The 12,294-nt window shown below is 38.3% G+C and overlaps 1 protein-coding gene across 5 annotated transcripts in view; it reads left to right on the plus strand.

Annotated features, from left to right (window-relative positions):
* Positions 1–1,785: 1,785 nt before the first annotated feature.
* Positions 1,786–12,294, plus strand: part of OTOGL (otogelin like) — a 90,922-nt gene continuing 80,413 nt past the window's right edge. For all 5 annotated transcript variants that reach the window (XR_001521842.1, XM_015629218.1, XM_015629220.1 and 2 more), the window contains exons 1-7: positions 1,786–2,077; positions 3,083–3,122; positions 4,235–4,283; positions 6,368–6,425; positions 8,130–8,228; positions 8,868–9,022; positions 11,665–11,786. Coding sequence is in view for 4 of the 5 variants with exons in the window: in XM_015629218.1 (XP_015484704.1) it covers positions 1,999–2,077; positions 3,083–3,122; positions 4,235–4,283; positions 6,368–6,425; positions 8,130–8,228; positions 8,868–9,022; positions 11,665–11,786 (602 nt within the window). In the remaining variant the exon portion in view is untranslated. The remainder of the gene's footprint in view (positions 2,078–3,082; positions 3,123–4,234; positions 4,284–6,367; positions 6,426–8,129; positions 8,229–8,867; positions 9,023–11,664; positions 11,787–12,294) is intronic.

The raw sequence follows: 12,294 nt of genomic DNA on the forward strand, positions 1-12,294 counted from the left end.
CTCTTGCAAAGTTCCTTTGCAGCTAATAAGGCTTGGCCTATTTTTAAATATTAGAAATTAAACAACTGGGAAATACTACATATATCAACTTTGCTATTGAAAAATTGTTTAAAAAAGCCCACAAAACCAAACAAAACTCACAAAAAAGCTATTTTGGATAGATTTTTTTTTTCTGTTAAACCAAAAGAGTTCATTTCTATTAATATAACAATAACTTAGTTGTGAAACTGCATATGAAGTATGGTGAGAAATAGTCTTGAGAAAGGGAGGAATCCCAGATCAGATTTCTCAAAAGAGCCTGAGTTTTGAACACTTTCTGAACCAGACTTCAACGAGCTTGACAGTAAGGTGACAGAGACTCATGATGAAATTTGGAAGATGTAATACTTGGTTTCATCTTGAGAGCAGTCTTGGCAGTAGGTTTATGAGATAGTGAAAGTCTGTTTTCTATAAGTTCTTACATAAGGGTTCAAAGTCTGTGAATGACTACATCAATGTGTCCCTATGACATAGGAAATCACTTCTTTTGCTTCTGTTTGTGGTGTGGAGTGGTTTTGGATTGCATACTTCAGGTGCAACTGAGCTGAGAGATGCTGTCCAGCTGTAGACAGCCAATCCATGGGAACAGCCCAAGGCCAGTCAGAAGTAAAAACAAAGCGAAAAAATGCTCTTGAAATGCAACTACAGGAATGTCAGCTTCTCAGATCCAACAGTAAGATATTTAAGATACTTCTTAAATACTCCACACAGAGTGTAGTGCTACGCATCAGTTTGCAATAAGTACCCTTGTGCCATCAGTGATCCCAAACCTTCAACAGTGCTGTTGGCTGCTGTGTGGACACAGGGTTTTGTCCTTGTCCATGCTTGGATAACTTGGCTGAGTTTTCATTTGCTTTCTCATGTCCATCTGGGGAGCAGGAAAGAGAAAAGTCTAGAAGAAAGGGTGGGAGAACTTTTTACCCAAGAGAGGTCATCAACTTCTGAGTTTTACTTGGGTCCAACCACTCTTTCTGCAGCATGCTCAGAGGGTCTCACAAAGCGCCTCCCAGGAAGAATGGAGGGTAGGCAAAAGGTAGGCTTTGCAAAATAAAATGAACATCAGCAATTTCAAGTAGCATTATTTGTGTTTTTAAAGCCGTGCTTTTCAATGATTCTATTTACATTATGGTAAAGCAGGCAAGGGACTTTTATTTTAAATCATGATAATTTTTAATTTTGGTAAAATTATGTTTTTATATTTTAACAATAATTAGAAATGAAACCCTTTGGCCCTGTTGAATTCTTTCTCCTTTTTCCTAATACAAAATTTTCATAACATGATTTATTAAAACTAAAATATAATTATCCTCTGAGAAGCCTTCTTCTGTGCTATAAGCAATCTATACCCAGAATATTCTTAAAAAGCCAGATGTATTATTTAATAGAAGTTCATCTCTCTCCTTCCGGGACAGAAAAAAACCAATATATTAATATGTAAAATCATGCAGTTATAATTTATACAGTGGTATTATTTCAGTGTCTTGCAAAATTATTTTGCTGTACTAAGGAGCAGAGAATAGCCCTCAACTCAAGCCTCAATGCACACAAAGGTGTGTGACGACAGAAGGATCTCTCAAACCACCATGACATGGCAACATTTCTGTCATTGTCTGCTAGGTTATAAAGGGCCAATTCAATTCAACAGGGGAGTAAGGCTCGCAGGTCTGGTGGAAGTGTAACTAATACAGACTGTGCTGAGGAGCTACCATGCATTGCTAATGAGAGACATGCAGCCAGGAAGTCGTACACAACACTCGCAAAGCTCCTGGAGCTGTATGTAGCTACCAAGCTTGATGTCTCCTGCTCCCTTCCTCTTTTGCATTGCATTATTTTGAGTAATGAGTCCAATTATCTAACCTCTAAAGGATTTCAACACGCTGTAGAAATACATAGTTGTAAGATGCCATATAATCAAAGCCATTAATTTTGATAAATTCCCTTTTTCTAACTTAAACTGAAATGAACATTATAGGAAAGCTCAGTTTAATGATACCATGGAGTATATTCTTGCTTCATTCACTGCTGTCCACTTTGCAAGGTAAGAATTTTATTCCATTTTTTTTTGTAGTAATACTAATTTTTACAAAAAATTTGTCTAAATATTTTAATATTACAGCTACTTCTTATTTCTATCATATTTTTTTAACCTTGCTGGCATTTGTAAATGCAGTTTAAACAAGTATATATCACCATTCTCTTTCACAGGTGTAGAAACTAAAATATAAATCTTTTTTAAGAGTCATTTTTTATGTCTGAATTTGTTAGAATACAATTATTTATGAACAAAATCTTTCTTACCTTTATTGCTATTATTGTCAGATGAGTAGCATTTAATGATTTTCGGTGAGGTAAGATTTTGTTTGAACTGAATGCACCTGCAGATTGTTTAAACATTGTTAGACTGCCAGGATAAATAATTGCTCTTCTAATTATAGAAATTACCTTATTTTCTATAAAATGCAGCTGGATCCTATAGATAGTTTTCTTGCTACAATTATAAAGATTTCTAATGTAACATAAAAAGTTTTTTTTGTGATTTTGTTTGGCTTTGTTTATTTGCTGGCTTGTTTTAAGCATGGACTCATTTAAAAATATTTACAATTGAGTCTTACAAACAACAGTCAGAAAGGTATTATAACCCTGGAGGTTTGATTCTGGAAAGCTCTGAGTACCTGTTCTATTTTACCTGTTTACCTGTTCTATTTTTTTATGTGTGGTTTTTTTTTTTTTTTTTTTGTTTTTTTTTTTGTTCTGAGCCTCTAAAGCATTATGAACTATTTTCACTTCTTCATGGTAGCATGTACCAGAATTACAACCATGAAAACCTGCAGGAGAAGACTGTATGAGAGAATCAAATTCTTAGGAAGGAGTGCATATAGTGCTACATTCCTTGGATGCAGAGTTTGTACAAAGTTGCCCTGGAAAACTTGGGATTGTTAAACCCTAAAATTCAATAATGTGGTTTTAAACTTGACATTGCTTGCCAAGGGCAGAGTGATGCTGTAGAAAAAAATGTTTACCTTCATGATTTTTTAATCTACAGGATCTTATTGCAAGCTTTCTGTTTTGAGAAGAACTTTGAGGTAAGTTTTTATTCCTTATTTGCCAAGTCCTACAAACATAATAAGAATGAGCAAGTGCAATGCAGTGCAAGTTAGAAAGTAAAATATAGACATTGAATTTTACACATTGAATTCAATGTGTAAAATGTCATCTACATGTAGGTTGGATGTAGAACACACTTTCAAAATGTTTACAACTCATTTCCAAGTATTTACGCAAAGGGCATGTGTCCCCTGTTTGAAAAATGGAGGTCCTTATGAAAAATGATGTTTCTATGGTCTTGAGAAAGCTTAGAGGAATAATGGAATGAAAACAGCATGAGATCATGATTTCACAACTGGAAAAATACATTAAATGAGTATCCATCTACAGTTTTAACTGCATAATAAAATCCTAGCTGCTATTTGAAGCACAGAGAAGTAAGTGCTATACAGCCTTAAAATAAACATTTTCAATACAAATTTTCACATAGAAGCTGAAATCCAAACAAAACCCAAACTAGGCAATGTTCCTGATCCCATTGAATTAAATGGGATCTATGCCATCAATTTCAATGAAGGCATCAAGTTGGATGTAGCTTTGTGTGTCTCATGACTTCTAATACATCCAGGGGACACACAGGCATGTCAAATGATATGGCATCATGGAGTGTTGATAGAACTGTGTTTTATAGTTTGATGCCCTTGCTTCTAAACTTAATCACAAATTAAAGTCGGCTCCAGCTGGAGAGTCATCTCTTGCTATCAAAAGTACCATCAGAGCATATTCAAGCAACACTCTGGGGAATTTGTAGCCACTGACATGCGGCATGAAGTAAATGTGAAGCTGGTTTACAATTTTGTATCTTGTTGTGTAAGTCTGTTTTGCCTATTTATGTCTCCCCAATGCTCTAGGTACCTCCCTGTGCAAGCAGAGATTGGAGTGCTGTCCAATTCTGTAAAATGAGACACGGCCAAAAAAAAAAAAAAAAAGAAAAAAAGAGAAAAGAATCACCTTTTTAAATGTTAACCCAAGAAAGACCTCTTTGATAAAGTGATAGTAATCAGAGAGAAACACTTCTCTCTGGGGACTTGCTTATTCAGGTTGCTCCAGGGACCTTTGATAATACAAGATCCTTTTTGTTTTCTTCCAGAAATGAGTCTAATGCAACTCGACAGAAAAGAGATCTTGTAACAGCCGAGGTAGGTTATACCTCCAAAAGCAGGAGGGTGGGGAAACCCTCCTCCCTTTTCTGCTCTGTGCCTTTGCCATCCTTACAAATGACCCTTTGTGGGAAGATGGGCTGCAGTAACAGGAGGACAGTGAGGAGGAGCAGCTACTCCCCACCTGCTCACCCCGCCTGAGCTGTGGCCTAATGCCTTCATTCTCCTTCAGCAAAGCACCCAGTGAGCGACCTGCCCTGCCGAGCCGACTGACACACACCACAGGAAATAAACCCAGGACATCTCTGTCTTTTGTGGGGGTGAACAGGACGTGGAAAGCTGTTTGTGTTTGTGAGAGGCACAATGGCAGTGCCATTGGCAAGGCTCTCTCCTGGACATGGAGCCCTGGCGGCTCTGGCCCAGCCCTGGTTCCCATCGCCCTGACCCCACGCTGCTTCAGTGCTGCATCCCAGCAATGTTGTACTGAAATTCAATCCTAAATAGAGGAATCTTCTTCCCCCACTTGTACACACTTGGGTTATGGAGCCCAGCCAAGGGTTATGACCCCTTTGAAAGGGGTAGGCAGGAAGCCAGAGGAGGTCCCTCCTTGGGGTGTTTCAGGGAGCCTGCAGCCGAACCAGGGGTGATTTTCTCCAAGACCTGTAAGATCTGTGTGCCACTACCGAGTCAGAAGGCAGCTGCTGGGAAGCACTACACTAAGGGGAGTCAAGCCTCTGGGAGAAGCAGGACTGTGGAGGTGCTCTTGGAGGGCCCTTGGCAGGGAGGTGCTGTTGCAACAAGAGCACTCTGCAAAATGATGCAAAGGCCAAAAACAGCTTTTCTGAGGCGGGCAGCGTGGAGTCGCTATCAGGAAAAATGGAAATGGATCTTATTGTGCAGGGAGGGAAGGGACCCTCTGCAGCTACCATGGGCATCAGGAATAATTTTGGTGCAGGGAGCCTTCCAAGTGGTGATTCAATGAAATCTATTTCAGGTTGATTTTAAGCAGATTGTACTACTTGGAAGCATCCCACAGCATATTTCCATTTGGAAAAGGGAGATTTTTGTGTCATTGTAAGACGTATTGGCAAGACTAACCCTAAAATGTTCCTTGCACACTGTTGTTAACTTTGGGATCAATCAATTCCAACTTGAGATGTGGAGAATGAGTGGAGTCAGGAGGGAAGAAAGAAATAAGTGTACAAACAAAGACTAAAAAGTTTCTTCACTTAGTTGAGCAGGTGAAGGCTGGCACTTAAGTCTGTGGGGGCTGGACAAAGGTAACTGCTTTTTCATAGAACATCAGATAAGAAATAAATAAAAAACAGAGGGAAGAAGAGCTATTTAAGCAAAAAGGACCAGATTTATAAAGGAAGGGATTTAAACTGGCCGTGAATAAATGTAAGCGGGAAATATTTAAGTACTCGGCACTTCATCCTGGTAAACTTTCCAGTCAGACTAGTGGGGGCAAAAGCCCCAGAGTACTTTCAGTCTGGAATGGGATCAGTTCTTGGAAGGGAAAATGTGATGTAACAAACTTTAGTGTCAGAATGCTGGCCCAGATGCAGGGCTTCCTCATAGTGTGAGGCTCCCTGTTCTTAAAAAGGAAGATCTCCTAGAAAAGAGATCAGCTTTCTCTTTTGTTTGGGATGAACCAAAATGCAATTCTGAACGATGTCAAGGCGAACACAAAATCCATTGCAGCTAGATTTGCCATAGTGGGATGATCAGGGTGCAGCACAGAGCATGAGTCAGGGGAGCAGAAGCAATAGAAAGAGCTCTTCAACTATGAAGAGTATGGTTATTTGAGTGAAATATAAATGCAAAACTTCCCATGTAGAACCTTGGTGATTTACTGGAACTGGAGGGCATGGATGACAAGCCAGTAGTGATCTCACATAGCAGATGTATCTTTCCCATCTCCTCAAAAGCCACTGTGCTTCTCCTTCCCAGGCACAATCCCTCCAGCAGCATGCATGACTGTGCCATGCACTGGCTGAGATGCAAATTACTCTTCTGTATTAAAAGTCCCAACCCAGTGTTTGAGTGCAAGGCCTCAGGCTTTTATCAATTAATTTATAAACCACAAACACCCTAATTTTGCTCTTATGTTTCTCTGACAGGTTCAAGCTGCCTCTCGGTTGCACCATCATGGGGCCCTGATGCGAAGTCCACCAGGAGGTCAGTGCTGTGCTCCTCACCTGCAGGAGGAGAGAGCCCTGAAAATGCTGCTGTCCTCCCCTGTGTTACCATGGGCTGTGGAAGCCCTCTTCTTCATGTCCCTACAAAACTCTGTCCTGTCTCATTTTCTCATTTTATCCATGTTAAATATCGAAAAAGAAATCGGTTAAAATTGTGCTTTCAAAATAAGGCCTTACAACCAAATCTGAACAGCTAATGAAACCAATCTTTTGAGATTTTGGGGTTTTTTTAAAGTTTAGCTTGATTACAAATTTTCATTTCTGCCACTTTTTTTCTGGTCTTGTCAGAGGATGGAAGTCTGTCAGAGAGGTTTATAACTGGTTATGCAAAGAGAAAGGAATACTCAGGCAATGAGCATGAAGCTGCTCCTGTAGGAATTTAAGCATTGGACAAACATGTAAAGCAGGCTCAAGTTACAGAAATTGTTTACAGAAAAGTTCACTGTATGCAGCTTCAGTTGGAATTTTGCTATCCTTCTTGGAAAATGCCTGGGCAGGTGACTTCTTTTGCAGTTTTCTATGTAAATGAATATATGAAATTTTACAACTCAAAATTCTAAGAACAACAAAGTATTTCCCCATTAGTGCTGTTATAGGAACAATAGTTTTCACTTTGTTGGTATTTTCAGAGTACCTATGTATATTTGGAAAGCAGTTCTTAAATGGAAAAAATTCCAAGCTAAGCATGGAAAGGAATTTTCACAATGATGGATGGTATTCCTAACCACTGGTAGCTTCTGTGTACCTTTAGAGTAAAGGTCCCATTTTTTTTCCCATTTAATATCACTAGCAGCTTTGCTGTGCCTCAATGGGAGTGGAAGGGCCTGTTTATTTCATTTACTTCCTGCCTTTTGCGATGCTTTTTAAATTTCCATCAGAAACATTGGAAGCTTTTGTATGTATGTAGAGTCTTACTCCTACTCCAAGAAAGCAAGCAACCATGTGTAATAACTGGTGAAGTTTTGCTTTGGGACTAGCTTTCTTTTCCACTTTTGGGGAATAATGATTTAGACCCAACTCAATGAATGATTAGTAAAGGACAAGGAGGTCTTAGCTTTCAAACAGACTATAAAACCATTTAATGTAACTGCTTTTGGAAAAAGATTACTAATTATAACACAAAACAAGCCATTCCCATGGAATCTAAAGTCTCTGACTCCAGTCACCTCTGAAGTAGAAATAACCTTTCAGCTGACTGTTTTTTAGCACGTGGGGAAGGTTGTTTAAGACTGGTTTTGACTCTCTAAAATATATATTCTGGCCTGTTCATAAACTGAATGTGCCATTTGCAGTAATGTTTAGGAGGGAGAAGCTGAATATATGTATAAATTATGCTGAATTTAGTGAATTAGAATGATCTGTGTCCTGTATATTTTGAGATCAGCAGGACTGGGATTTGATTTCTTTACATGGGAACTTGACCTTTTGTTTGCTTGGAGGAGGTTGACCTTTTGCTCCTTTGTTAGTTTATGAGTCTCAAACCGAATGAGAACCTTGCTTCTCTTTTAACCAAGGAACACGAAGGATAAAATTAAGCATACGTTAAAAAATGGAGATAGCTGTTGGTTAATTTTCTCAGCTAGTATAGCGGCTCTCGATTTAACAATAAAAGAATTTAGCTGCGATCTCTCAGCCTGTGTGCAAAATACTTTATCTACTAAAAGGCTGGAATGCTTACTTACAGGCTCATGTCCCCAGGAGTGCCTTAATGGAGCAGCCTGCACAGAGGCAGGTGACTGTGACTGCCAGTTATTTCAGGCTCAAGGAAGCAGGTGCCAAATTGGTAAGTTTTTTTGGGTCAAAATAGTTTGGTGTCAGCTTTCAAGGAGATTTAGGATACAGATTTTGAAAAATATACTGATACCAGCATATTTTGGATTATTCTGTAGCAGGCCTCTCTCTTTTGGCCAGTAGCTAGGAGGATTAAAATTATTTGCATTAGGGACATATAGAAAGCAACATCAGAAATGCCTACATTCCAGCTCTTGGGCTGTAATGATATATAGATACCACAACAGATAGACCATTGTCTAGTAGATCAGTAACCAGACAGCTTTTTTTATAGTTAGCTGAATAACCAAAAAAACACTGCATTTCTTAATTTCTTTTAACAAGCAGTGGCTTATTGCAAATTAAATTACCCACTATTTAAATACATTAGTTTCTGTAATCTACTGTGTGTAGGGATCAACTGTTGTCTTCCAGGATGTGCAGAATATCTAAATCTCTTGCCTCTACTTGTAATTAAAATGTCTCCACTGAAGCAAATAAAAAACCTAATGGTGATTTCACATGGCTAAAACTGCATATTTAAGATTAAAAAAGAGTGCTGACTTTATTTAAAGTTGAAGACATAAGTTTATCTTTTGTACTTGCTAATTTTTGATGACCATGCTTTGTAAACTCAGTGTGTTCTCTTCAGTACCTAACACTGGTAAGGACCGAGATGGAATTTGCAAATCATGGGGACAGTATAATTTTGAAACTTTTGATGGCATCTACTACTACTTCCCAGGAAATTGCTCCTATATATTTGCAAAAGACTGCAGTACTCTGGAACCCCAGTATACTGTTTGGGTAAGTATGTAAACATGCCCTGGAAATTAGTATGTAAGTAAATATAAAATAAATAAGTAAAATAAGTAGAGAGACAATAAATGTACCAAACTGGGCATTAATTACTTAAATATAAAACTGTGAAAATGTGGAAAACTTCTGGAAAAGCCTAAACCTACGTGCAATAACTCAAAATACTGATGAAATTATAATCAAAAGAGTCAGCATATTAAAAATAGTACTTTTTACTCCTCCGATCCTTAATGGGATTTCTGCTCTCTCCCTTCCGGGGCCAAAAGTGGGTTTTAAACCAGACCCCAGAAACTTCAATAAACTTCAGTTATCAGGCTGTAAAAACATTGAGTTGCTGAGTAAAGTGCAGACAGCTATCACTTGCCTACTAGCAAGGAACACTAATTCACAGCTATTGGCACGCTATAAGGATCTGCCTCCCTGGCCAATGGGATTTTTTCCCTGTCTTGTCCCCTCCAGGGATTTGCATTCTAATTTTGGATTGCCTCTACGTCATGCAGATAAGATTAACAGCTCAAAAGCTTCATCTTGACCTGTGTATGGAAAGCTCTCTTTTTAGTAATTTCTTCCAATTGCTGACTGTCCATGGTTAATGACTGTGGGTCAGGGAGAGTTCAACCCTATACCCTCTTAGAAGATAGATGCCCTGTTTGTCAGGCTAGTGGTTACTGTGGGGAGAGGATACAATGCCATTACATTACCTTATTCACAATGGTTGGGATTGGTGCTAATTGGGCAGGGAAGAAGCGACAAGAGAGGTCCTCATTTTGAGCCCGTGTGCATAGAGTGGTCAAAGATATAAGGGCAGAGCTAGATGCTGATTTCTGCTCTGAGGACTGTTCTTAATTATAAACAGATGACCTCTTCTTCCCCTCAGATAACAGCACTTAGTGAAGATAAATCTACCATTAAAACTGGCATTTCTACCTACTTAAGTTACAGAGAGACCCTGTTACAGTCGCCTTTCACAATTTCATTTTAATTATTTGGGTTCTGTATGCAGCTGTGACCTCTAAAAGGTTTTCAGAAAGTGCTGTAGTGAAGTCCAAGATTATATTAAAATCTGGAATCAATATGCCAGTGTATTCCAGTGGCTCTGGAAAGAGAGAAGGTTCTATTCAATTGCTGGAACTAATGTAATGTTTTACTAAAAACTGAAAATGTTTACTCAGCATAGTCATAAGTAATGTGAGACTGTAGACTGACTGGGCAATGGAGAGAAAAAATCCATGCCAAATCCTAACATTATGGTCCTTCTGGCTTTAATAATCCGTCCTCAAGAGAAGAACACATAAGAATTATTTTGATTTTCCTTTATTGTTTTTCTGTCTTGGGACAGGTTTACATAGAAACCATCTGCTAGGGCTAATAACTTTTATGTTGTCTTTAATATGATTATCTTTATACATGTAAAAATTCCTAATGCTTTTCCTGGTTTAGTTTATTTCACCCAAAGAAACAGTAACTGGTTTTTACTTCCAGATTCCAGTCTGAAGAAGATTCATTCAAGTATTCATGAGCACTATATGTGTTTACTCACAGATATTTTCTTCAAAACAGTTACATTTACAGCCTTCATCACTATGTTGGTAAAATGTTCCCAATTACAACTTTATTTAGCTTCACAGCACTGCAATTACGGTGCATTCACAGCATTACATTAAATGCTTCACAGCATTACAGTAAACTGGTAATGGAATTCCCATCCTTCCCAGGGAATGATAACACACACAGTAACAGAAGTCATATTTGAGCTATCTAAACTCTGTCTGTATTTTAATCTGGGCAATGGTAGGCATCTAAGATTCAAAACACATTCCTCTCTCTCTTCAGTGATGTCTAAAATGAGCTCATAGGCTTTTGAAGCACTATAGGACATCCTGCAGGTTTGGGTGGCTCATTCCCACTGAGATTAATGAAAACTGTGTAAGTTTTGCTCAAACATGAACCCACAGTTTTCAAGTCCTGAGAGTACTGTATTCAAGCAAGGTAAGTTGATATGTGACTGAACCAATCCCCTGGCTCATTATGCTGTAGAGAAGCACACTTCAGTAAAGTCTGCCCTTCTCCATTAGCAGTGCTGGAAAGCCAGTGCAAAATGGATTTTAACAGATCCATGTAATTTAGATGCCTGCTGTAATCCGTGGGAGCACTTCAAAATCTCAGGAAATCCTGAGTGGTTGCGGAGGGCATGCTGCAGTTAAGCTAGTACCAGTCTCAGCTGGCAGGGAGAGTGCTGCTATTACACTGAGGTTCTGTATTGGTTTGTAATCCTGTTTTATAGATCAGATCTCTAGAAACAGAGAAATAGGGGTGTTTTTTCAGTGCAAGTAACAAGCTCCTGCTTTGGCCTCTATAAGCTAGCTCGCTAGTATTTAGACCACTGGCCTATGATGGCATGCACTATTAAACAGTTGCTCTATTTCTCAGAAGTATTGTGTAGTGTGAAGTTTGAGTTTTGCATATCTTTGTCATTGTGCCTTTGTAATATTCTAGGTATTTATTTGTAAACTTCTTTCAGTAAATAGAGCATAAAAATTTTAAATATATAAATGAATTTAATAAAAATTATGCAAAATTATTGAGGGCAAGCATTTATTCTTATTTTGTGTCTATTTTTTCCCTCAAAGGTTCATAACAGTCCTCACTGTTATGGCTCAGTATATACTTGTCATAGGTCCATCAGCTTATTTTTTTCAAACCAAGAAGAAATAATGATTTCAGGACATGAAGTAAGAAAAAATGGAATCAGGTAAGTGTTCTAATGGTGAGTTTTAATATTTTATTGCAAAAAGATAATCTGGAGTTTGGGAAACGGATGCTTCTTTCAAAATCCAGATAAATCAATTTGTTCTGAACCTCTATTGATCCCTTGTTGTATTTGGGCTGATAGAACTCTAGTGTGAGCAGCTGTAACAGTACTGATGTAATACCTGAGTGGGGATAGAATACACTCCCTGCATTTATTGTGTTCAGCTTCTCATCTGTAACCTAACAATCATTCACTCTGCTTTTTACAAAGTCTGTGTCAGCCAGTCCCAGCTAATCCCTGGTGTATCCTGACAGCATTGTGACAAGGCTATCATTATTTATTATTGGTAACTATAATTAATATAAGACATGATCTTCTTTTAGATGAGTCTGAATTGGTTAAAACAAAGATCTTGAGCCCCTTTGGGGCAAAAGCTCTACAAAATATCTCTGAGTTACATCAAACCTCCAAATTTAGCTTTCTTTTCATAGGTAAAAAGATGTGCCTA

The sequence above is a fragment of the Parus major genome, chromosome 1A (assembly GCF_001522545.3).
Source record: "Parus major isolate Abel chromosome 1A, Parus_major1.1, whole genome shotgun sequence".
Lineage (NCBI taxonomy): Eukaryota > Metazoa > Chordata > Aves > Passeriformes > Paridae > Parus > Parus major.